Genomic DNA, 24,598 nt, shown 5'->3' on the forward strand with positions numbered 1-24,598 from the left:
TTGGATTATGTAATGGCATGAGTCAACTCAAAAGAAGTAATAATTAACATACCAATATTTATTCATATGCACTCTAAAAAATAAAAATAATAATAAAAAACACTACTAGACCATCCACTAAGTCACAAATATACTTTTTGGTTTATAAATAGTTTCAAAACCAAATAGAAACAAATCAAAGGGACATAAGAATTAACATGTACACAATTTGACTATTCAATTTGGCTAAATTAGTATTCAACTAGTGCAATTTTATGTTATTCAAAAGTTATTTTTATTATTATTAAGTCATATACTTCTCTAATTCAAATATTTATGGAATGTGTTGGTGTTTGGTAGCGTAGTTGCAAATCAAACTCAAAAAAAATCAATCATTTACCTTAAGATGTTAGTATCAAACGAAATGAAAGAAGAAATATTTATGTCATATTTAGGACAATAACAGCAACATAATAAAACTTTCAATTCATTTTGCCTTCTCCACATAATTATACCAAACACTGAAAAAGAAATACATATCTCATTATGATTTCAGTTAGCTGACGCTGGAACGATAAAATAGTTTTCTACCCATTTTGGCAAGAAAGAATTTTGCGCGGAAAGGCCACCATTCCTACGTACCAAACGGCGGTACCTGTCTTTCCTTCATCCTTTGCGGGAAGCTCCGGTTTATTGCTCTGATCTCTTTTAATGTGGTGATAAGATAAATACTACTACAAAAAGGGCGGGGAGGAGACAAAAATTTACACTTGTTAGTGTGACGTAGCATGCCGAAAATGCGAGGGGCGAAAAGGAATTCAAAACTTCTTGTTGATGACAATAGTTTGGGGTAGTTTGCGGCCATGATAATTGACACGGCGGCAACCAGCAGCCTTACGTACTGCTGCCACTTTTTAAGTTCAAGTTAGAAGAAAATTCCAATGGTTGAAACTTATTTTGCTCCCTTTCAGTCTCCAGTTTTGCTGCCTTGATTGAAATTGAAATGGGATTTTGAAATGATTTCCTTATACAATTGGAAGAGACTTGAAGTTATAGTTTGTATTTGAGAAAATCGCTCAAAACGTTTGTGAAATGAATTATTCGTTCTTCACTTTTCAAATAGTAACTTTAGATCCCTTATAAAATTAAATTAGTAATATTTGATTCCAATTTAAATTTTTTATCACTTTTTATACTAAATCCATCACATAACCCATCCATTGTCAGCTTTTTAGGACAAAAAGATCAAATCCCATTTGTAATTAAATAAATGTCCCGATTCATATTCATTTTTGTCCCTAAAAAAATATAATCTAACCCGAACTATATTTATTTTTTCTTAAAAAGGTGAGATTTGACCCAATCTATATTCATTTTTGTCATTTAAAAAGTGGGATTTGACCTTTATATATATATATAATCACTGCATATAGGTCATATAATGATTTTAGGCTAAAAAGTGCTCAGAAACTTAAGTTGGGACCAAATATTGCTAATTTGTATTTGTAAGGAGTGTAAAATTAATATTTTAAAAGTAAAGCATGAAATATTTCATTTGACAAACTTAAGTTGGGACCAAATATTGCTAATTTGTATTTGTAAGGAGTGTAAAATTAATATTTTAAAAGTAAAGCATGAAATATTTCATTTGACAAAATGTGAGAAATGTTTTCAATGATTTTTCCTGAAAATTCTACCTTTGAAATTCGATATACATCTTTCTATTCTTCTCCTATATACCATCCAAATACATATTCTTTAACTTCTTCACCTGCACGCACACACACACAAACCTTCTTCACCTACACATATCTCCTACGATTTTGAGTTGTATTATACTACTGCTGCTACAGACCGTGTACGCAGCACATCAAGCACTTTTTGTTTTTGGTCCGTTTAATTTCCAGTTGGGTAGGCGCCTACAGAGCTAGGTCAGCAATGCTGGAGCTCCGCAGGGGCAAAGACTTTGAACCCCATATTGCCATGATTTGTGAAATTGCCGAACTTTTAATCTTTTTGAGCAGAGTGGATAAACAAAAACTCGCACCGATTGACGCGAGAAAATTCATTTGAAGGAGACTGATCTAGAGGGAGTAATCAGTAGAAGTTTCAAATGGGTGATTTGGATGGGTTTGAATTGGATAAAATGGATAATGAGTATAAGTGAATTAACCCATTTAATTAGATGGGTATAAATGGATGAATAAAAAAATGAATTGAGTAATCCAATTACCCATTTATAATCCATTTATTTTAACTTTTTATAAATTCATTTAAATTCATTTTTGCAAACTAAATTATCAATTTATACTATCCTTTGCACCCATCATTACTTTTAAATATTTATTTATAATACTCAATAAACCTAATTATCAATTTTTTTTCATCTGTACTCTATGTCGCAAAATTACATACTATTTAATAATTAAACAACAAGAATATAAAAATTTGAATTAAGTACTATAAAAATTAACATAAAAACTTAATCCAAAAATTTTGAACCTCTAATATTTTTACGTGTGTAAATCTAAAATTTCATTTTGGAAAAGTAAGAAAAGAGGTTAAAACCTATCATAAATTGGTAATGCTGAAAAATGAACAAGTTAACAAACTAAGAACAAATACAATGATAAGATAAAACCAACAAATAATAATAATAATGAAACAAAAGTAATTAACATCACAAAAGTAATTAACATCATGACAAAATAAAAATTTTGAAAAAAAATGGGTAGAAGAAGAGAGAAGATTTGAGGGAAGACAATTCTAAATGGCTTAATTGGATTTGATGGATTATCCAATAATACCTATTTACTAAGTGGATATTATTGAGTAACCCATTTATACCTATATGTAAAAATTTAAGATACTCATACCCATTTATTTATTAACGGGTATAAATAAACTTAATTAAATAGATTTGTTTGACAGCTATAGTAATCAGTCACTGCCTCCAGTTGCAGGTGCAAGTCCCAGTTTAGCTAGCGGATTGTCGATGATAAGGTCGACAACAGAACAATGATGTTTTGAGCATCAAGGCATTGCTCAAGCAGGTGTGTCAAGATTTTCGAATAAAAATTTCAAATTTTGTTTTGTTTGCATCATACACGCACAATTTCCAACCACCTTTTTATTTCACATACATCACATCACAAAAAAGTAATATAGTAATTATTTTAAATAACTTTCTATCCAAACAATGTTGTACCGTGTTCAAGAAAGATCAATCAACAGAAAAGATGGCTTAGAACTTGGAAGTTCAAGTTTCGTGACCTGCCAACAGTAGTTGATAAGATGGCCCACATCATTTACATCTTCCCCTCACACACACACACACCCCCCCCCCCCCCCGCCCAACCCCTAATTATAAATGGACTTTTTTCTCAACTTGGTAATCTCCGGCTTCCTTAATCCTTCTCAAAAGTTCCCTCGCAACTTACGATGCCCACACAGAACAGAGAGCAATTCTTTGATGTAGAAGTAAACAATTTAAAGGCGGCTTTGTTGTCTAACGGCAGCTGGCTTAAAACTAGAAATACCAGTAATCTCCCTACCCGTTACCAGGGTATTGATGTCATAAGTGCCTTCGTATGTATAGATCGGCTCCAAATCACAAAATGCCTGGACAGAAATATGAATTATTAAGGCTTCATTACTTGAGATGAATTCCAGCAAATTATTTTGCTAAAGTTTGGATTTGATTTTAAAGTCGTACGTGGAGGTGAGACTAGTGCAAGCAACATACAGAAAATCTGCTAGCGGGTGATAATAAAATCAACGGGTATACCTTTGCAACCAAAAAGTCGGCTAATATCCCATTGCCACCAAGTAATTCACGACCAAGAGACACGGTCTCCCTGGCCCTCAAGGTAATCCATGACTGGAAAAACAGACCATTAACACAGTGAAGAATGCGATGTTACACCAGCAAAGAGTTCAAAAGAAAGTGCCAACTCTCACCTTTCCCATGCTGGCATGACCAGGAGTCATCGTACCACTCTCATACAACTTGCATAGGCGCCACCCAATCAGAATCATGGCTTGAATATTACTCAACATCTGAACCAGTTTTTGTTGATTGATCTGAAAAGCTGCTAGAGGAGCTCCGAACTGCTTTCTCTCTTTCAAGTACCTTTCAGATTATAGAAAACAAAGTTGGTCAAATGAAAGGCTTGGAAAGGCAAAATGGGATTCAATCCAACATGCTACAAGAAAATTATCAACTTCCAAGCCAATTCAAGGTCTTCCTCAGGTGAAAACACCAAGATTAATTTTTACCATCCACTTTAGCTTATGATTTTTCTAAATGAAGAACAAAGATGCAAAAGTAAGATTCCAAAAGTTGACGAAGTATGCCTTATAGTTGACTTCAATCTTATCAACGAGAAAAAACATGTAATTGACCAGAAGTGATTTTTTTTTCTTTGGTGACATGTTATGGCAGAGAAAAAAATGAATGTGATGGAAATGTATCATCGCTGATGCCCAATTATAGCTGATTGCAGAAATTCCTTATATTGGAAAAGTTGCAAGGAAGCCAAAAGGCCAGATTTTTTCATTAATAGATGTGATTAAGCAAGCATTTGATGACTAGTACGTAGCACTACCTGTGACACATGTCATAAACACCCATCACTATGCCAATAGGTTGCCAAGCAACCATAACACGTGAAACAGCAAGCACCTGAATGTAAGACAAGGTCAATGATCAGCTAGATATGAATGCATAAATGAGACATTTAAGAGCCTATAAAAAAGACATAAGCAAGTCAACAGTGAAAATGCAGAAAAAAAAAACTTTATTCCGGACATAAATTCTTAATATCGGGAGCTGCTGCAGACAAAAGAAAATGCAAAATTCTTATTAATGGTAGGCATAGAAGATTTTATTACTACTAGGAAGAGCCATTTAAAGAAAGTGGCATCTACTACCTCCATACCTTGTTTGTATCCTGAAAGGAATTTACACCAGATAATCTGTCTTCATCAGGGACGAACACTTTCTTCAGTAGAATGTCTCCATTTTGCACAATTCGCAATCCAATCTTATTTTCTATCTTTGTGGCTTGTAGTCCTGGAGCATCCTTCTTTACAATAAATCTGTAAGAAGCATCACTCTTATTAAGCAATAGGACATGTAGATGAATTTTGCCAGCAAGAATGAGATATTTATCTTGCACCATATCAAGATTTATACCCTAATCTAACTCTCTTATCAACACAAGGAACTCAGTGACACAGCCACCCACAAAATTTCACAGACATCGTAGAACACGCACCACAAAAATTTCCAAATATCCTGAATTTGAAGCAGGACAGAGGCCAGAATGCAAGTAGGGAATCTACAATTCCATGCAAAAGTTTTATGCATCATGAGCAAACAGTGTTAAATTCTCATATTACAGCCCTCACATACCCATTTATCTGGTTTGTGGTTGTGTTTCTAGCAAATACAACCAATATATCAGCAAAGGTGCTGTTTCCTATCCATCTCTTCTGGCCTTCAAGGATCCAACCGCCTGCAACCTGGAAATTGAAGTCAGCAAAAGAAAAACAAGAGTTTGAGAGACATCAACCTCTTGCACCACATATTGTCTCAAATGACAATGTGAAATAATTAGTTTGAACCTTCGTTGCAGTTGTTCTTAAGGCACTTGCATCACTTCCGTAGTCAGGTTCAGTCAAAGCCTGGATCCAGCAGAAGTATTTTTGAATTTAATATGTCAAGATGGAAGATTTTACATGAATGAATGCGCGCATAAGATGTTCTCACCCAACAACCTATGGTATCAAGTTTGGCCAATGAAGGTAGATATTTTTGCTTTTGGGATTCTGATCCACACATTCCTATAATTGACAGAGCATTTGAGCATAAAATAATCAACATCAGTATCTTCAAGAAAATACCAGCTCCCTTGAATCTAGAATTCATTTGATTGTAAGCAAATCATGCTGAGGCTTTACCAATAGTGAGCATTGCCAAAGAAGAATGCACCAATATGAAGGTAGAGCAGCTTGCATCAACTCTAGCAAGTTCTGCAGTAGCAACAGCGCTTGCAGTGATAGAAAGACCAGGACAGCCATATCCCTGAGAGGCATGATTAATCAGACAATTCACTTGTCAAGATAATGGTGACTGATGATAATTTAGAAACAAACTACCAGGATTCCTGAAATACCTTGAGAGTGCTACCTGCAATACACAAGGCACCAAGCTTTGGGACAACTTCAAATGGAAACTCTGCCTTCTCCCAGTACTGAAGAGATAAATTCAATGAATAAATGTTTTAGGTAAAATATATAGAATAATAGCCATAACCACCTTATTACAATTTCTAAGTTCCACTCACATCAGATGTATAAAGAAAAAATTTTTGACAGCACAACAAGTCAATTAAATGTGGCAGAAGATTGCAGCTAAAAATAAAGTAAGTACCTTAGCCATTATTGGAGCTACTTCTTTTTCCATGCATTTTCTCACTTTCTGTCTGGTCTCTTTTTCGTCAGGGGTCAAAAGGTCATCAAACTGGTAGTAGTCCGAAGCTGTGATTTGATGTACAGGAGAACCCATTCAAGGAATACTCCATCAAAAGACACCAAGAAACACACTTAACTGGTCTAGATATATAACCTACAGTTGATATTATCTGCCAACCCCGCGCGGGCCTTGGGGGGTTGCGTGGGCTTGGGGCACACAACAGACGTGAAAGGGACACATTTATACAGAATTCTTAGGGAGAGTAGAAATGAAAATCTTACCACAAGGAGGGAAGATGGATGCTGGAGTTGCTTGAGGAAATGCTATGGAAACATCAAGTGCAGGTAAATCAAAGTAGGAACTCCTCTTTGCCTCCTTATACATATCTCCTGGGTTACATTATCAGAAGACACACCAATCAAATAGTAATTTGACAAAACTAAACTTGCAAACACAATCTTCCACAAGTTAATGTAAATAATGAACTGTCTTATATGATAAATCAGTACAACAATAATGTCAACAGAATATGCAAACACCAAATTATGCAAATCACACCAAATTATGCAAATCACAGAATATGCAAACACCAAATTATGCAAATCACACGGTTCATTATACAATTCCTACCTAGCTTTATGATTGATTAAATAGATCGTGTACTTGAGTGGAGGGTGGTGGGGCCGAGAGGGGTTTAAGTACATCATGCGCCGATTTCATTCGGCTTTTAGAAGGTATCCAAATTGTTCAAGCAAGTCTAGTAGGCAAGCAATCAACGGCCACAGCTACCAAATGCCACGCCTTGTCTAGTGAACAGCGTTCATAAAAATAAAAATAAAAAAAATATTTGGTGTTGGTGTCCTCTGGAGAATCCGTAGTAATTTTAGGTCAATTAATTTATCTTAAACTAGATCTCCGGAACTAAATCTTGCTACAATTCATGTTATCCATAAACAAGAAAAGAGGTAACCCAGTAATCACGATGATATCAACCGCAAAAACTTCATTTCAATCAAAACCTTAAGGAATCTTCTCTAACAAAAGATACGTAGCCGGTCAACCAAACCAATCTTACCCTACTCTAACGATTATACAGCACAGATATATATATATATATATATATGTGTGTGTGTGTGTGTGTGTGTGTACATCAGTACACGAGGGGGGGAAGAGACAGAAGGGTGGGATGGGGTTGTACCTTGAGCTTTGGAGGATGGAAACTTCATGGTGCTCGCGTGAGGGCGGGCGGCTCCTGACTTTGGACTTCGGAATGGTGCTAGTAGGAAGAGTAAGGTGCTCTACTTGCTAACGGATCGAGATGTTGAAGATGATGCTGCTGCACCTGAACCTGAACCGAGTTGACGAAAGAGAAAATAGGATACTACTACTATTACGACATAGTTGAATAAATGGCACACAACCTTAGGTGGATTTGTATTTTATTTTGGAAATTTTGATTGATGACGTAACCAGGGGTATGTCCCATTACACAAAAAAAAAAAAAAAAAAAGCTGAAAACGGAGATAATAATGTAAGGCTATTATATTCTTTTTTGATTACTATCATTCTTTTTTTTTTTTTGTTATTTACACTCTTATTATTTATTTTATCATATAATCTAACAAATAAAAATGATACAATGAAAATGATAGTGGAAGTGATTATAAAAAAAAAAAGAATGATAGTAGCAGTATAATTAATAAAAATAAGAGTGTAAATAATATTTTTCTAACGAAAATGGTTACAAAAATTGAAACTAGATGTAATAACGAAATGAAAATAGTTACAAAAACCAAAATCGGATATAATAATGAAAAGAAAACATTATTTGCACCACCATTATTTATTTTATCATATAATCTAATAAATGAAAATTATACGATTAGAATGATTGTAGGCATATAATTAACAAAAATAGAAGTGTAAATAATATTTTCCTGATGAAAATAATTACAAAAATCAAAATCGGACTACACTACACAATTACAATAATAGTGGGAGTGTACAATTAATAAAAATAGGAATGTAAATAACATTTTTCTAACAAAAATAATTACAAAAACTACACAATTGGAACAATAGTGGGGGTGTAATTAATAAAAATGAAAATACTAATAACACTTTCTTACAAAAACAGTTACAAAACCAAAAGCCAAACATGGAGATGCGGGGTATCGATCCCCGTACCTCTCGCATGCTAAGCGAGCGCTCTACCATCTGAGCTACATCCCCACCTTGCGTTTACAGGTACTATCAATTTCTGTTGACTGATTTCTTTGATAAGAGCACCTTTAATTTTTGCATTGAGTACACAAAAATTCCCTGTAGTTTGGTGTATATGTAATTTAGCTCTCTATACTTTGAAAACATATAATTTAACGCCTTGTAATTATAATCAAAGTGAAATTGTTAGATTTAGCAGTCAAACTTTTCCAATAAAATTAGGAAAATATAGTTTGCACTCCCAATTTTGCTAATCATACTGTCACTACTATTTTAACTATATCGTTTTCATTGATTAGATTATATGATAAAACAAATTGTGAGAGTTCAAATAACAAAAAATTGAGTGCAAATAACATTATTCTAAAATTATTATAAAATTACAAAAATCACCCCTCAATTTAAGGTTAAAATAATATTCTAAATAAGATTTGAGAGATGCTATACTTTTAAAAAATTTTGAGGAAAAACAATTTGGGAAAAAAAGATATGTTTGTTTCATTTTCAATGATTCTGTTGGGCTAAACTTATATTTACTTCACCTCTTAAAAAAGGATAAGAACAAATCACAGTGACAACGATAAAGCAGATAAGCAGATAATTTTTTTTTTATTTTGGTGTAACAGTCCAAAAATAGCATTGAAATGAGGAAAATATAAACTTTTTCTGAATTTTCAATTTTTAACTCATAATTTTTTAAAAATTAGTCTGCTCTCATTTTTTAAAATATTATATTAACCTTGGATTGAGGAGTGATTCTGTAATACTATAATAATTTGATTTGATATGTTTGACTATTCAAAATTAATGGAAAATCTAATGGTTTCACTTTGATTATAGTCACTAAGTGGTTAAATTGTATGCTTTCAAACTACGGAGAACTAAAGTGTATATATATGTCAAACCATTGAGGGCTTTTTTTTTAATATTACCATTAACTTTTGCTAAAACTTTAAAAAAATGAAGGTTTGGAATGATATCTTTAGTTCTAATTCCAATTTCATTTTTTCCAATATTTTTGTTATACATTTTTATCCTTGACATTTTTCACAATTGAAATTTATTTCGTAATCCTTGTTTAAAAAATGTATGTCACTTTTTATAGTTAGCCATGTACTTTCTTAACGGTATGTATCATGTCAAACAAAGTTGAATGAGTTACTCTATGTTAGTAAATGTTTAATATCATATATAATTGAATAAAAATTGGTCAACGGGTTTGTTTGGATTATAAATTATTAGAGATATTTTCGCTGTAGCACTTTTTGTAATGTGATGTATGTGAGATAAAAAGGTAATTGGAAAGATAAAAATGTGCGTTGGAAATTGTAATGATGATGTAAGCAAATATATTTTGGCAAATAAACCGCAATCCAATCCAAACAATGTCGTTAGCCATTGTAAATGAACAAAACAGGCAATCGTGGAAATGGTTCATATATTTCCAAATTAAAGTTATGATCAACCTGGGAAAAATCATTTAAAACATCCATTACGTTTTCGTGACATGAATTCTTTGGTCCTTCACTTGTAAAATAATAATTTTACATCTCTTATAAAATTAATTCAGTAAATTTTAGTCTTAATCTAAGTTTTCAACTCCTTTTTACTTTGAATTTATCATGTAACTTGCAAATGATCATTTTTTTTTAGGGAAAAAATGTTAGATTGTATTTATAGTTAAACAAATGAACCTATTCATATTTATTTTTATCCCTAGAAAAAAGGATTTGACCCGAACATTTTTTTTCCTAAAAAAAGGGATTGTACCAAATTTATATTTATTCATTTTTACCACAAAAAAAAGTGGGACATGATATTTTTGCACATAAAAAAATATACTTAAATGGTGATTTCAAACTAAAAATTGGTTGGAGACTAATTTGGGACCAAAATTTGCTTTTTTTTTTTTAAGTATAAGTGGGAGGGTTTGAACTTGAACCTCTCACTTACTCGCCCTCTCTCTAAACAACCCATCCCATTCTCCTCCAGTTTAAATTTATAAGAGATGTAAATTTATCATTTTAAAAATGAAGGACAAAAAAGTTCGTTTACCAAAATGTAAGAAATGTTTTGAACGATTTTTTCAATTAAATTATACAAATTTACTATAACTATAGAGCTATAGAGCTAATTACCCGCCGCTTACACACACATCATATACAGGCAAATGCAATTAAAAATCTTGACAAACAATTGGATAGATCCAGTGTATGTATACGGTCTATATTACACCAGATCTACCAAAGTTTTTGCCAAAAATCGTCCGCATCATGTCCTTTCTATGTAATACTTGTGTAAATATCTTTGAATATGCTATTGTTGACATGCACAATATATTTTTCTTTCCATATTTTCAATTAATGAACATAGTAGTTATATGCTTAATTTTTGCTCTTTATGTCTTCGTATTCTTTATATATTTTCATTTAGAGTGTGTTTTGATAAGAAATTATTTGAATTTTTTTTTTGAAGTAACACTGTCGAGAGTTCGGGTCGTGAGAGGCTGGCTACTCGGAAGCATGCGATGTATATAACGAAGAAGGAATGAATTGAGTGTTACAAAGGAAAAAATATAAGTAAAATATTTCAAATTCGAAATATCGCACTTATCTTAAAGAAAAAATATTTGATATATATGAAATAAAAAATATTTAAAAAATAAAAGAAGAATAATAAAAAATCTTTTTTTTTTTTGGGGCACGCAATATCGTCACATCAAAACAAAAATGTTAAAGGAATGGTAAACAAATCGGAAGGAAGCCGACAAACAAAGCAAGCAATAAAATGTGATCAAAACCAAACCATTAAAGAAACAAATCTTCCTTTAAAAAAAAAAAAAAGAAACAAGTCTGCTCCTTGATCACTGCTCAGTTGCTAAGCATTATAATCATCATCAAGCATCAGGCATGTTGGCAAAACGCCTATTTCAGAAGGCCGCAGCGCTTCATCACCATCATCATCCCCCGCCTCCGGTACAATTACCACTCTATTGCCTTCCTACTTGCTTCATATCTCGTCAGTACCGTAATTTGATCGAACGCTTAAATTATTTGTTCTACCACATAGTTGGGTTGCTTTGCAAAGCAGCGACTTAGTCAACGTCCGACCTTAGCCGGCCGGTCATCCACAATTCATACATTTTCATGGGAATAATAATTTTTTTATCATGTTCTTCACAACCAAATTCGAAATATTTGGAGAATTTTGGGCCATGGGCTCTGCTCTGTTACTTATCTTTTTCTACATTCAGCACAACGCAGGCAGTTGTCTTACACCGGAGGATGTGGATTTCCGCATCAATGTACATCATGGTATCCCGTCGACAGCATCCATTCTCGCTTTTGATCCTATTCAGAATTTATTGGCGGTTGGGACATTGTAAGTCTAGCTCTTTCTCAAGGTTACATGGGATAACTTGTGAATTTCAATTAAAAATTCCATCAATTCCTTCAGTCCATCTTATTATTTCTGTTTGTGCACATGCATATTGTGTCATGTGTACGACTATGCAGTCCGATATACTGAGTGCATTGCAGAGTTATTTGCAATCGACAATTGTAATTTTACTTGCCAGATTGATCCTCTGGGTTCTAGGCTTAGGGCAAAATTGACCAATAGCAGCATCCTGGACTTCTAGTTTCTTTCGTTACAATTCATTAACATTCTTCTGTTTTAACCATTAAATGCACACTCATTCTTTCATGATAATTATTTGAATGCGATAATGTGTTACATGACCTAAATTAGGTCCTAAAGCTGTGCCTTGCCAGTTAATACTAATCTATTCAGTTCTAGACCCGAATAAGCAGTATCAAAATGAAACTGGAGGAGGAAATGACAAAATGAGAAGGAAATCATTTAATCCTTTAGCCAAATGTTGATAGCGTCGTAGCTATGTTCTAAAATTCACATATGACGTATGGAGAGCTACATATGTCATTTAAACTGTTTTGGACTGTTCTGGGGGATGTATAGCATGGCATTGGGTAGTGCAAAAATTTAGCTTACATTTTTCTTGTATCTTTGTTTCTATAATTTGGGATTTGGAGTGGGAAATTATAGCTTGCCTGCCAACCCATTTATAACATAAAATCTCGTGCATCACTTGCTGGTGATTTATTAATGAATCAATATGAAACTTCCATTAGTTTAAGACACATGTTCAACTCTATATTTTTCAATTGATGTTTCTTCTTTCATTCCCATGCAGGGATGGTAGGATAAAATTGATTGGTGGTGATAATATAGAAGGCCTCTTGATTTCTCCTGAGCAACATGCATACAAATATTTGGAGGTGCGTGGTTCATATTACATAGAAAGTCTTTCAACCCTGTGGTCTTTATGAAAATTTTTGCTTCCATGTCATTTTGGTGTTACATGTCTTCTGATGCCTCTAGGACTCTTTCCGTAATTCAATTGAATCTGGGATTTATCATGGTTCCAACTTCTCTGTTTCTCTGTTCCTGTATATTATATGCTCCAACCTGGAGTTCCTTGGTGTTCTAGGAAGACTGGTTGCCTATTTGGAATTGATGTATCCTTGAGAGTTTCACCTAACTAGAATTGCAAAGAGGTGTCCCTCTTTATTTGCATATCTTACCAGTTTGAATTTTTTGTTACTCTCTCCTATCAGATCATGTTTACCTACATATATAAATTGACTAGTCATGAGACTGATCCTCAGATTAGGTGTTAATACTTCGTTAACCTCTTTCTCTATCGTGGCTTTCAAACCATAAGGAACTTCTCTTAACCTTTTTATCTGAGATGGAGCACAGATGTCTCTTCGATCTGATTTTTTTGTGAGTCGGTAATAGCCACATTTTTATTAGCTCGTTCCATGTTGAATTATAAGGTTGTGCAATATTTTCCGCTTGATGGTGCTATCTACAGTTACTTATTCCAATTATTTACCTAACAATTTAAGGCATATTTCTTCATGAATTTTAGCTTTATTTTTGTTTCAGAAGAAACGCATTGCTATAATCTATGATTCTATCTATCTATCTATCTTTTTTTTTTGGCAGTTTATTCACAATGAAGGTTCTTTGATCAGCATAACTATTGATAACAGTATTCAGGTACTGATTATTTGTGGGTCATATGGTTTTTAGATATGTTGTGATGGCACAATGCAGCTTGTAGATCAATGATGTTTTAATTAGACATCTAGATGCATTTTTTCCTCCAACGTGCCTGCTTGTCACCAACATTAGACTGTTTATTAAACATTCATAGAATCAAATTTTCTATGTTATATTCTTTATATATAATGCTCTTTATGCTACTACTTTTGGTGGCTGAAGTATTCCATGGACTCCAACATATTCCTGATCGATGCTTGATTAAAATCTCTTTCAGACTTACAAAGACCACCCTCTAAGACTAAACTTGGTTAAGTCTTTTTTGAAACATTTTGGGCCTAACTGATGTATATTTATGTTTACCAGTCATGTAGCTTTACTTTCAAATGAGTCGTGGTTTTCTTGTGATTAATATGATGCCATCCAAAGCCAAATTGGATTTTGATTGAAACTTTTTCTGGCTTCTGGCTGCAAGCTGGACCAATAACTAGATAGAGAAAAGTTATCACGGTTATAAAAGCAATGTGAAAATAAATAAAAACCTTTTGAATCTCTATGGCTACTATTTACCCTTCTACTTCCGGAGAGATGTCAAAGAGGTTCACCTAGCAACATGCCTTTATCACTTGCATGCACATCTGGTGTCAGAGCTAACCAAACTGCTTACTCATGTCGGCCTATGTTAGTTTTAGATATAACTTGATGCAATTTTGATTGTTAAATGATTGGTGTTGATCAGGTTGTCATCAAGCTATTCACTCTGTTAGAAAGATGAGTATTTTGTGGTCCTAATTGGTTCCAATAGATGATGAAGTATGTTCTGTTTTAAATTCTTCATCTTCTTATATATTTTCCTAATTCTGAGATATGGATAACATTTTGTTACCATAAGATTTGGTGAAAGATGCTCCTGCATCTCATCTCTTGGAAAGAGTCAACATGATGGATACTGTGAAAGCCCTGTGGTTAGCAATTTTTTAGAAAGTTCGCTCCCTCTGTATGCTTACTACCTTACCGCTCCTTTGCAGGTATGGAATCTGAAAAGTAGGTGTCTAGCATGCAGTTTATGCTGGGAATCAAATATAACTGCTTTCTCAATAATCAGCAGCTCCAATCTTATGTATGCTCATTACAATGACTTTCCACATTGTTTTTATCTCTAATGATTCTGGCTGCTAAAGGGCTAGTGGTGGTTGTTTTTGAAATTTCCATGCTACACTAGGTATGTTGGAGATGAATATGGAGTAATCTCTGTTGTGAAGTATGACGCAGAAAACGCTGAGCTTTTGCACTTGCCATATCATATACCTTCAGGTTCTCGTTCTGATCATAATTGTACATTTTCAATTGATATTACTTGTATGCAATTTTTAGTTTTTTTTTTTGAACAAATTTCCAATTTTTGTGTTGAATAGTTTATTTGATAACAACTAGTATCTTCTGCAGTCAGAGACTTGTGAAAATATTTATCCTTCTGTAAATGCTCAAAATTTAGCAATTCTTTTAACTGCATCAGATTTAGTTCAAACTTTCTTCTCCCAATCCTCAAATTTAAGCTTTTGTTTTTGCAACAGATAAATGTGTTAGTATGTTTTTTTTAAAGTTCAAAGTGCATATGGTTAGTTTGACAAGGTTTTACTTACATCTCATGGCACCATTTTCTGTTACTTCACAGAGGCAGTTGGATTTTCAGTTCCTTTTCATCAACCTGTAGTTGGAGTTCTTCCCCAACCTTGTTCTTCTGGAACTAGGCAAGACGTGTTCTCACTTGAGTCTCTGTTGCCTTTGCTTTGTATTATTGTAGTAGCCCAAATCAGGACCAACAACGGTCTCCATTTAATTTCCCTTTAGTCTTTTCAAGGATACCTAGTTTGAGTTCTTGATCAAGCAATTGATTACAACTTTTCGGATGCCATCTTTGCTTGCAACTTGGATGTATTCTTGTTTAAGGCAAGGCTTTTTTACCAATTAAATCAAGAAGTATTTCTGGTTTTGATGAATTGATGAAGAAGCAGTAGATCTTAATGCCAAGTTCTGAAGATTTGATTTTAAATTGTTGCCCAATATACACCACAAGATGGTAGTAGCTTCACCGATAATAGTATTCTTGGATCCATAATGTGCTCCTTATTAAGCTTGTTGGATTATGTTAATGGTGGCCTTCAGTGATCTTCTGTATAAATGTATCTAAAAGGCAAATATAGCCCAATTCTGTGGTGTGTCCTTGCTCTGTCCTAGGCTGAATATTGCATATAAAATTGACCAGATGGGATAAATGACGTGTGGTTTTATCCAGACTAGTTGCCATATATATGTTAACATCTGTCCTAGCATGGAAATTATGAGATTTTCATACCTTATTTGCAAGCTAAGTTTCTCTTGTTTTGGAAGCTGTAAGAATTTGTATCCATTTTTTGATTTTTCAATAACCTTTCTGAAGAACTATCTTGGTGCAGATCCTTATGGACACGATTTTGAGCTCATTGGGTCTCTGTTATTCTAACATCTTGCATTCATTTTTTTAAGTTAACAAAGGCTTCTAATTAAGATCGAAAAGTATCAGAAGTGAGTCACTAAAGAGGTACAAAGTTATTCATGCACGTATACTGTTCATTGAAAATTATCAAGTCCATTTGCGTGTCCTCTTATATTTTTGCAATTCAACAAATTTTTACTAGGTTTAATTTTGGAACCATAAAAGTAACGGGAAAGAAATAAAATCCAAATCTATTAGCATGCTTATCTAGTTGCTTATTTGTTCTTTTGGGTCAACTAAAACGTTCTATTTGGAAGTTGATGAAGAATGTCACTGAAATTTTCTATTGCAGAGTATTAATTGCCTATCAGACTGGATTAATTATTCTTTGGGATGTTCTTGAAGCTCAGATTGTCATTGTTAGAGGTAATAAGGTTCTGTGGTTGAAGAATGAAGTTGACAATCCAAGTAATGGAGATTTGGGCCTTCCACATGATGCATCTCATGAATTAGAGGAGAAAGAGATAACTGCTCTTTGTTGGGCATCCTGTGACGGATCCATTCTTGCTGTTGGATATATAGATGGAGATATCTTGTTTTGGAAAACGTCGACTTCTGTCCCTGGTAAAGGCCAACAATCTGGATTATCAGAGCAGGTGGTTAAGCTGCAATTATCATCTGCTGAAAAGAGGCTTCCAGTGATAGTGTTGCACTGGTGGGCAAATTACAAGTCTCACCGAGACAGTGATGGTCAACTACTTATTTATGGCGGTGACGAGATAGGATCTGAGGAGGTTCTGACGGTGGGTAATTTACTTAATTATATAGAGACTTCTGTAATCAAGCATATAAGACTAGCATTTACTTTTTTCAACATGTGGTAACCGTAATTTATTTGATCTTCTTTACCACCAATTTCCTTCTACATTCAGAAAAGTAAATAGATATGTTTGTAAAAACTATCTTTTTCCTCGATATGATTACTTTAGGGAGAAGTAGTAACATAAGATGGCAGAAAAATGTATGAATTGATTATGGAATAAAATTGCAGCATTGTGATTTCCACATTTACACCTGTGAAAATATTAGTTTTCTATCATTGTTGTTTAAAACTGTTTAAAAGCTAGCTATTTAAATTGTTGTTGAAGGGTTTTACGAAATAAACTTCCAGTGAAACTTTATGGGGATGGAAGAGTCTCTAGGCATCATTAATTTCAAAACCTATTCAAATACCATCAAATATTTGAAAGGTTGCAACAGGAACATATACATAGAATGGCTCAATTCAAGGAAATTATGAACTATTTTATCATGCTCATTGCTTTTCTTGTGTCAAAGAAGGTTAAAAATCAATATGAACATGCAACTTTTTATTCATAAGCATTCTCAATTGTATCCTAATAAATTGTCTGAAGTACTTCCTACTTCCCCACCTCTTTTTCTCTCTGATACACACGAGCAAAAACTTGTATCTCTGTAGTCAATTGACTATGCACTTGAAGACAGCTCTTATCCTTTCAAAGCCTCATTCACCAGCTGACAGCTGGATCTCTGTCCTTGTTCAGTTCTCAAGAAGTCTTAGGATAGGGCCTTATAGGTCTCAAATAATCTTTATGCTTTCATGAGTATACAAAAAACATGTGATTTAGCTTTTTGGTTTGATCATATTTAGATGTCTTATCAAGGTGCAACCACGTTTCATCTCCAGCCAGCAAGTGTTAAAATTTGCTATCTCTATATACGTGGCAATCAGAATGGTGGCCATGTAACTATGAAAGCAGGAGAAGCTTTCTTTTAGAAAAGCCCCAAAAGATTTAGAAAAAAATGAAGAAGAACAAGTTAAAATGAAGCTAAGCAAGAAAATGGTAGTTTTCTGTAATTTTGGATGTCAACTACATGCAACTCAATTCATATCTATTGAGCTAAAAGGGTCTATTTGGTTTTAGGAAATTTAGCATTATTTTGTCATGTAATGCATTTTGCCTATTACAGGTTCTCAGTGTTGAGTGGTCATCTGGAATGGGGACTATCCAATGTCTTAGTCGTGTGGACCTCTCTCTTTCTGGTCCCTTTGCTGATGTAGTAATAACCGCTGGGACCTTGAGGAGTGCAAAAACTGCTTCTCTATTTGTATTGACAAACCCTGGGCACCTACAAATATTTGAAGTTGCTGACTCATCTGCCTCAGAGTCACAGCAGGAAAAGAAATTATCTGTTTCTGCTGTAGATATCCCTCCAGTAGTACCGACAATAAATCCTCTCATAACTGTGGCTAATCTCTTCTGTTTACCCATAGATGAAGACTCGTCGAAGGCTCTCGCTGAGGTAATTCATTTGTATAAACACAAGCAACTCCTCAATTTTCCTCGTCTACTGCACTTAATTGCTTTATTTATACTTGTTTTGCTGAGGTAACTGTGGCCTCTGTTAGATATTCAGAATTAGGAAATCTAGTTCAACAAAGAAGTTGTCTGGAGGCACAAGCTTCCCTTTGACTGGAGGCGTATGCACTCATTTATCATCTGACAAAGATTACCGGATTTGGAGAGTATATGTAGCTGGTTATCACGATGGATCTGTTCGTATATGGGATGCCACTTATCCAGTTCTGTCATCCTTATGTGTATTGCAAAATGAGGTGAGAATCAAATAATTCGTGCAACTGTTCAGTTTCTCCAACAGAACGTTATGCTGTTTCTCCAAGCTATACTATTATTTAGCACTCATGAACAATGTTATGTAGCTCCATTACTTCTAGTCTCAAAAATATATTCATCATGCTCATTCTGAGGATAACGTTCTAATTGACAGATTAGGGGCACAAATGCAGCTATTTCAATTGCTTCAGTATCAAAATTGGAGTTTTGCATCCATACTCTTAGATTAGCTGTTGGTGATGAATGTGGTCTGGTCAGAAATTTCCCTTTGTTTAGATCTTTTCCCTGGAAATCTATATTCTTTTCCTATATCAGTTGTGTGCGCTGTTGGTATTAATGTAGGTCCGGATATACGATTTGCATAGCAGCAAAGAAACACACTTCCATTTTGTTACAGAGACTAAAAATGAAGGTAAATATCTAACAGTTAATCATCTTTTTAATCCATTTGGTATTTGATTAATGTATCCTCCCTTTAGATGGGAAGAATATGTGATGTTCTGAAGTTGGATGATTTGGGAACTCTTAGTCAGTATGTATCAAATTACCTGAGAGGCTGGTACCCAAGTTTTGGCTACTCAATCGCTATGGTATTCTCTGCACGAGAAGGTTGCAAGTGACCATGACATGAGACCTAGTATTTTGTATATTTTCCTGTGCCCGTTGAAAACTTACATCCATGATAAGAAATTCATCTATAATCTAAATGTTAATTGTCATTTGTCCGTATGTGGAAGGTTAACATGTCTCAAGAAGCATCATTGAACTTCTTGGACAGTGCCTTAAACATTTCAAACTTAGAGGGCAGTTATTCACCATTCAAATATATAGTATAGGAGGTGGTTTCCGTGCAAAGATCGTAAAACTCTTAGTTTCTTATCAAAATGTGTCTTCCTATTCCCATGGAAAAGTCTTCATGGAAAATATAGAGTGATAAAACTTTTCTGTTGCAGTAGCATATCAACTTGCTTCTGGAAATCATATTTAGAAAGTGGAACATTCTTGTCCTGCAGGATAGTTGTGCTTGAGGTGATGTGCAATCATCTTATACCAAAATATATAGCACCGTTTTTTGGCCAACAAGACTTTTTAATCAACAGGATTAAGAATATTGTGCTTACAGGCACCACACACATCCACGACCTATATCCAGAAGTCGGTTTCATAATAGTTCTTGATTTCTAAATTTGGGGTTGTAGGGTGGGTGGTTCATCTCCAATACAACTTTAGTGTTATAGTTTACCCTCTTATCCAAATTGTTTGTGCATTTTATAGTTGAACAGTTGGCTCAGGAAGAAGGACCCATTTGCAGAGCTGCATTTAATATTATTGATTCCCAAGTTCAAGCATTAAAATTTACAAACTCGGGGGCCAAACTTGCAGCCGGATATGAATGTGGTCGTGTAAGTTTGACTTTCTTTCTCATCTTTTTCTAGTTGTAATTTAGATTCTATATGTTACTTGGCTTTCCCTTTACAAGGCCTTTGGTTCTTATGTCTCCAATTTTCAGATTGCAGTGCTTGATATGAATTCCTTCTCAACCTTGTTTTTAGCTGACACAGTATCCTGCCCAATCTCCATGATGTCAGTAATTTGCGACATAGTCATACACCAAGTTGGTAGTTCATACCGATCTGGGTCAAATGCAAATGATCAAACAAAGAATCTAATGGTAATTTTAACGAAGGATGGAGCAGTTTATACAATTGATGCTGATAATGGCCACTTAATCAGCTCTCGACCAATGCGCTTGAGCAAAGATAGAACTGCAGTTTCCATGCATGTTATAGGCAAGTGAAACCTTTGATATAGTGGTATCAAGTTGCTCACGCTCTGGGGTGGACTTATTATACTAGAATATTGTTGGTCTTTTCAGAAAGCTGTAGCAGAGAGTCCAGTACATCATTTGGAATGAAGAAGGAACATGCTTGCAAGGATGAAATGGTCACTAATGAACCTACTCAGGACATCAGTACGAATAGAAATGACAAATCTGAGACTGAAAATCAGTCTTCAGATAATAAGTCCTCCCAGCATTTAGAGGATTTGCTGGTTTTGCTTTGTTGCAAGGATATGTTGCATTTATGTACTGCAAAGCATATTGTTCGGGTAACTCTTATCCAGTATCTTTTTTCACTGTACTAGTGTTTGTTCTGAACTAAAGTTTTATATTGTTCCATTAGGGAGACAAAAAACCCATTTACAAAGTCAAGCTGACAAAGCCTTGTTGTTGGACAACGATTTTTGTGAAAGATGATAGAGTTTGTGGACTGATTCTGCTCTATCAAACAGGAGAAATTGAGATCAGGTATTCTACTTTTTTAGCTGCCAATGAAAGATAGTTTTCTCCAGTTTCATTTAATAATTTTCAATGTGTTTGGTAATGAGAAAACTATCTGCTCATATCCAAGATTTCCTATTTGTCAGAGATCAATGAGTTGCCATTTACATAGGCAGAACACAACTAAGAAACTAAAGCCTAGAAATATGTTCTTGCAGATCTATACCCTATTTAGAACTAGTAAAAGAGACCTCTTTGGCCTCACTTTTGAGGTGGAATTTCAAGGCAAATATGGAGAAGACAATGAGTTCCACAGAAACTGGGCATCTTACACTGGTAAATGTGTTTACTTGAAAATTTTCTAGAGGCTTATTTATCTGATGCAAAATCAGTATTTAAAGTGATTTTTATCTATGGCCCAGTTTTAAATTTCAGGTTTCTCAAATCTTGAGAGCAAGTGTGGAATTTGGATCATTTTAGTTCAACTTGTTCAATTAGTATCTATTTAAGGCATATTTGCAGTTTCCTTGTTTATTGTCGACTATTCTTTCTCAAACTGAGTACTATTCATAGGTAAATGGGTCTGAGCTGGTGTTCCTTTCCATATTGCTGAGTGAAAATGATTACAGGTACTTCACTTGCATTTGGCAACCTCAATGTGCATGTGCATCAATAAGCGGTCTCAGAAGCTTGATTTGTACATCCAACAATAAGCTAATCCTCATTGTAATTTTTGTGCTAGGATTCCAGATTCTTTGCCTTCTCTCCATGATGAAGTGCTTGCATCTGCAACCAGGGCTGCTATTACGTATTCTTTGAAGCATAAGAAAAAACCAGTTGGGAGAATATTACTGCTTCATGTTTTTTGTGTTGTGAATATTCTTTAGTATTTTTTTTCCCTTTTGCTTACTACTCGAACTGCAGGGTGGTGGCCCCAGAATTCTCAGTGGTATTGTCAAAGGTTTTAAGAGAGAAAAACTAAACCAAGCAATGGAACTTGCTTGTATTACTGAACCTTGTTCAAGTCATTTAGAAGACGTCTTTGTGAGGAATCTAACCCCCGATCCATCAGCAATGTCTAAAGATTATCAGGATGCTGCTGAACTTAATATAGGTCTTCTGTCTTTCTGGTTCTATAACCTTGAGGGTTTTCTTTTCTGTTTAGGAAATCTATAGAACTGAAGATTTTATTCTTGTGCAGATGACATAGAAATTGATGAACCTGTGCATCTGGCACCTACTTCATCTCATGAAGTGCAATATGATAATAGAGGTAACTCGGATGTTATTTTACATGATAGCTATTTCAGAAACATTTCAGTTTCTGGGAATTTAGATGTCTACTTTTGTGCAGAAGGTAGAAAGGATCGAGAGAAGTTGTTTAATGAGGACAGCAGTGACATGAAACCGAGACTTAGAACTCGAGAAGAAATTTTAGCAACATACAGAAAAGCTGGGGTGATTTCATCAATTGGCTTATGGACTGGAATACTGAATTGGTTTCTAATTGGTCATTTGATCTGGTTTTTCATTGCAGGATGCTTCATCAGTGGCTGGACAAGCAAGAAACAAACTTTTGGAACGCCAGGAAAAACTTCAGGTAAAGGTTACTATTATTGCAGTTGACATATAAAAGTTGTCTTCTCAAAGTTAGATTTCAAGAGAATAGGTGAGATGAGGCAGGGCTGTAAAGTTGGAAGAAACCCAAAAAAGTTAAATAAAAAATAGGGAAGAAGCCCATGAAGGGACTGATAGCATATATAATGAATACATTAGCAGATATACGAAGATAGAAATTTGCGGTTGTTAGTGGTATTTTGGTCATGGCATTGTTAAAGGTGTTGATACTGTTAGGTGGTATGGGTTCAATGATAATATATGCTTGGTGCCTTCCAGAGTAGAGAATGGGTACTAGAGGATGTAGGTTCACTGTTCACAGAAGGATGAGAGACCATTTTTCGTATATCGAGAATCTTTTTCCTGTTTTCCTCCATGATTTAAAAAGACCTTGCAACTCTAGAGTGACAAAGCATCTGTTACCGATTGAGGAAGGGGGATGCTTGCTCTGAGAGTATTTCCCTTCAATTGACCTGTAGGCTGTAAATGCTCTAAAATGTTATGCAAGAACATTCACGCTTGCAGAATAACAGAGCATATTCTTTTTTCTTCTTTTTGTTCGAGAGGGAGAGTATATCTAAATTTAAGTTCAGGCTCTTGTATGATAGTACTCCATTTCATAATAAGTTCATTTTTCTTCTTTTTGTTTGTGTGTGTGAGAGAGAGAGAGAGAGGAGAGGAGAGAGTACATCCAGTTTTCATTTCTAGGCTAAGGCTCTCAGATGATAGCGCTCCCTGCCTCAATACTTCACAGCAATTGGTGATGGTAGACCGGTAGTCATCGATTTCTTTGCCATGAAATTTGGATTATCTGTATTCTATGGCTATGGGGACCTTTTCTGCAACATCCTGTTCATTCAAGTATACCTCAGGGCCTTGCTTTATGTCTTATAGTTTAATATTTGATGACAAGTGAGAGATCCACATATTTATGCATTTTCTTCGTTGTTCTTTCTGATATATTTACGGACACAACTTAGCATTACCGTGTCACTTTCTTTAATTGTATCACCAGTTAAATGGGCTTTGAGACGGTATACTTTATTCTGCTTCTTTTCATCCTCAGAGGATCAGTAAACAAACAGAGGATCTGCGAAATGGAGCTGAAGACTTTGCATCTTTAGCTAATGAGCTTGTAAAAGTAATGGAAAACAGGAAATGGTGGCAGATATGACACTTTTGTAAATTAAGTCAACTTGTGGTTTCAAGCAATAATTTGTTCATCTGCTGGCTGGGAGAAGATTTAATGTGGAAGTATGGATGTGTGTGCACTCTTTCCTCGTGTCAACCAGCTATATCAAAGGCGTCGGCCTAAATCTTGGTTTCGCAGTAGCTCGATGAACCAATGTTTGATTCCGTGCATGGGATGGATGGATGTGGAGACATCCTCCTATTAAAAGTTACTATCTTGTTTCTAAACTTGGAGTGTCTGTTTGTAGGATTGAGTTGTATATGGCCTAATTCAAAGTATTGTAAAATTTCTCTGGTGATGATGAGTCCTGTACTAGTGAAATGTCGGGAAACTGCTTGGAGTCCAGAGGAACCCGCTGACTTCAATTCAGACTTGTCTTGGGATTATGAGGGAAAAATGCAACACGGAAACTGGTGGTCATCTGGCTATAGTGGTCTTCACTATTTTTAGGGATGTGATTTTGCTCCTTAATTATCATCACCTGGAAGACAATTGCGTGTCATATGTTCAGTCTTTTAAAATAGATTCGGCATACCTGGCCTAAATGACTTCGATTAGCTTTTATGTACAAAGGTAAATGCTCAAACATTGAAAACTAGGATGAATT

General features: G+C 34.7%; 2 protein-coding genes and 1 non-coding gene across 3 annotated transcripts; 1 reads left to right on the forward strand and 2 right to left on the reverse strand.

The window, feature by feature from the left end:
- Positions 1 to 3,094: 3,094 nt before the first annotated feature.
- LOC113697179 (acyl-coenzyme A oxidase 4, peroxisomal-like) lies at positions 3,095 to 7,827 on the reverse strand. Its single transcript, XM_027216669.2, has 13 exons — positions 7,656 to 7,827; positions 6,739 to 6,846; positions 6,416 to 6,522; positions 6,159 to 6,236; positions 5,944 to 6,067; positions 5,753 to 5,826; positions 5,608 to 5,667; positions 5,396 to 5,505; positions 4,920 to 5,079; positions 4,587 to 4,663; positions 3,940 to 4,111; positions 3,767 to 3,859; positions 3,095 to 3,600 (listed from the first exon to the last, which is right to left on the reverse strand). Exons 1-13 carry the CDS (start codon positions 7,681 to 7,683, stop codon positions 3,469 to 3,471), a joined length of 1,323 nt encoding a protein of 440 aa, XP_027072470.1. The 5' UTR covers positions 7,684 to 7,827; the 3' UTR covers positions 3,095 to 3,468.
- A 789-nt stretch (positions 7,828 to 8,616) lies between these two features.
- On the reverse strand, positions 8,617 to 8,689 carry TRNAA-AGC (transfer RNA alanine (anticodon AGC)). The gene has a single exon. It is a non-coding gene; the product is annotated as a tRNA-Ala (tRNA).
- A 2,768-nt stretch (positions 8,690 to 11,457) lies between these two features.
- Positions 11,458 to 24,523, forward strand: LOC113695889 (uncharacterized). Its single transcript, XM_027215078.2, has 24 exons — positions 11,458 to 11,655; positions 11,934 to 12,061; positions 12,894 to 12,978; positions 13,712 to 13,765; positions 14,797 to 14,888; positions 14,991 to 15,082; positions 15,444 to 15,519; positions 16,597 to 17,047; positions 18,237 to 18,569; positions 18,676 to 18,882; positions 19,056 to 19,154; positions 19,244 to 19,313; positions 20,177 to 20,304; positions 20,412 to 20,691; positions 20,778 to 21,010; positions 21,085 to 21,209; positions 21,401 to 21,518; positions 21,756 to 21,811; positions 21,925 to 22,018; positions 22,107 to 22,296; positions 22,384 to 22,455; positions 22,537 to 22,640; positions 22,720 to 22,782; positions 23,866 to 24,523. Exons 1-24 carry the CDS (start codon positions 11,590 to 11,592, stop codon positions 23,971 to 23,973), a joined length of 3,324 nt encoding a protein of 1,107 aa, XP_027070879.1. The 5' UTR covers positions 11,458 to 11,589; the 3' UTR covers positions 23,974 to 24,523.
- Positions 24,524 to 24,598: the final 75 nt, after the last annotated feature.

Source organism: Coffea arabica, chromosome 6e (assembly GCF_036785885.1).
Source record: "Coffea arabica cultivar ET-39 chromosome 6e, Coffea Arabica ET-39 HiFi, whole genome shotgun sequence".
NCBI classification, from domain to species: domain Eukaryota; kingdom Viridiplantae; phylum Streptophyta; class Magnoliopsida; order Gentianales; family Rubiaceae; genus Coffea; species Coffea arabica.

Excerpts from the sequence above, each read along its gene's own strand:
- LOC113697179 (XM_027216669.2), bottom strand. The coding sequence starts at position 7,683 with ATGAAGTTTCCATCCTCCAAAGCTCAAG. Across the intron at positions 6,523-6,738 it reads ATCCATCTTCCCTCCTTGTG|CTTCGGACTACTACCAGTTT; the intron begins GTAAGATTTTCA and ends ATCAAATCACAG. Across the intron at positions 3,601-3,766 it reads CCGACTTTTTGGTTGCAAAG|GCATTTTGTGATTTGGAGCC; the intron begins GTATACCCGTTG and ends ATTTCTGTCCAG.
- LOC113695889 (XM_027215078.2), top strand. The coding sequence starts at position 11,590 with ATGTTGGCAAAACGCCTATTTCAGAAGGCCGCAGCGCTTCATCACCAT. Across the intron at positions 11,656-11,933 it reads ATCATCATCCCCCGCCTCCG|CACAACGCAGGCAGTTGTCT; the intron begins GTACAATTACCA and ends TTCTACATTCAG. Across the intron at positions 12,062-12,893 it reads TTATTGGCGGTTGGGACATT|GGATGGTAGGATAAAATTGA; the intron begins GTAAGTCTAGCT and ends ATTCCCATGCAG.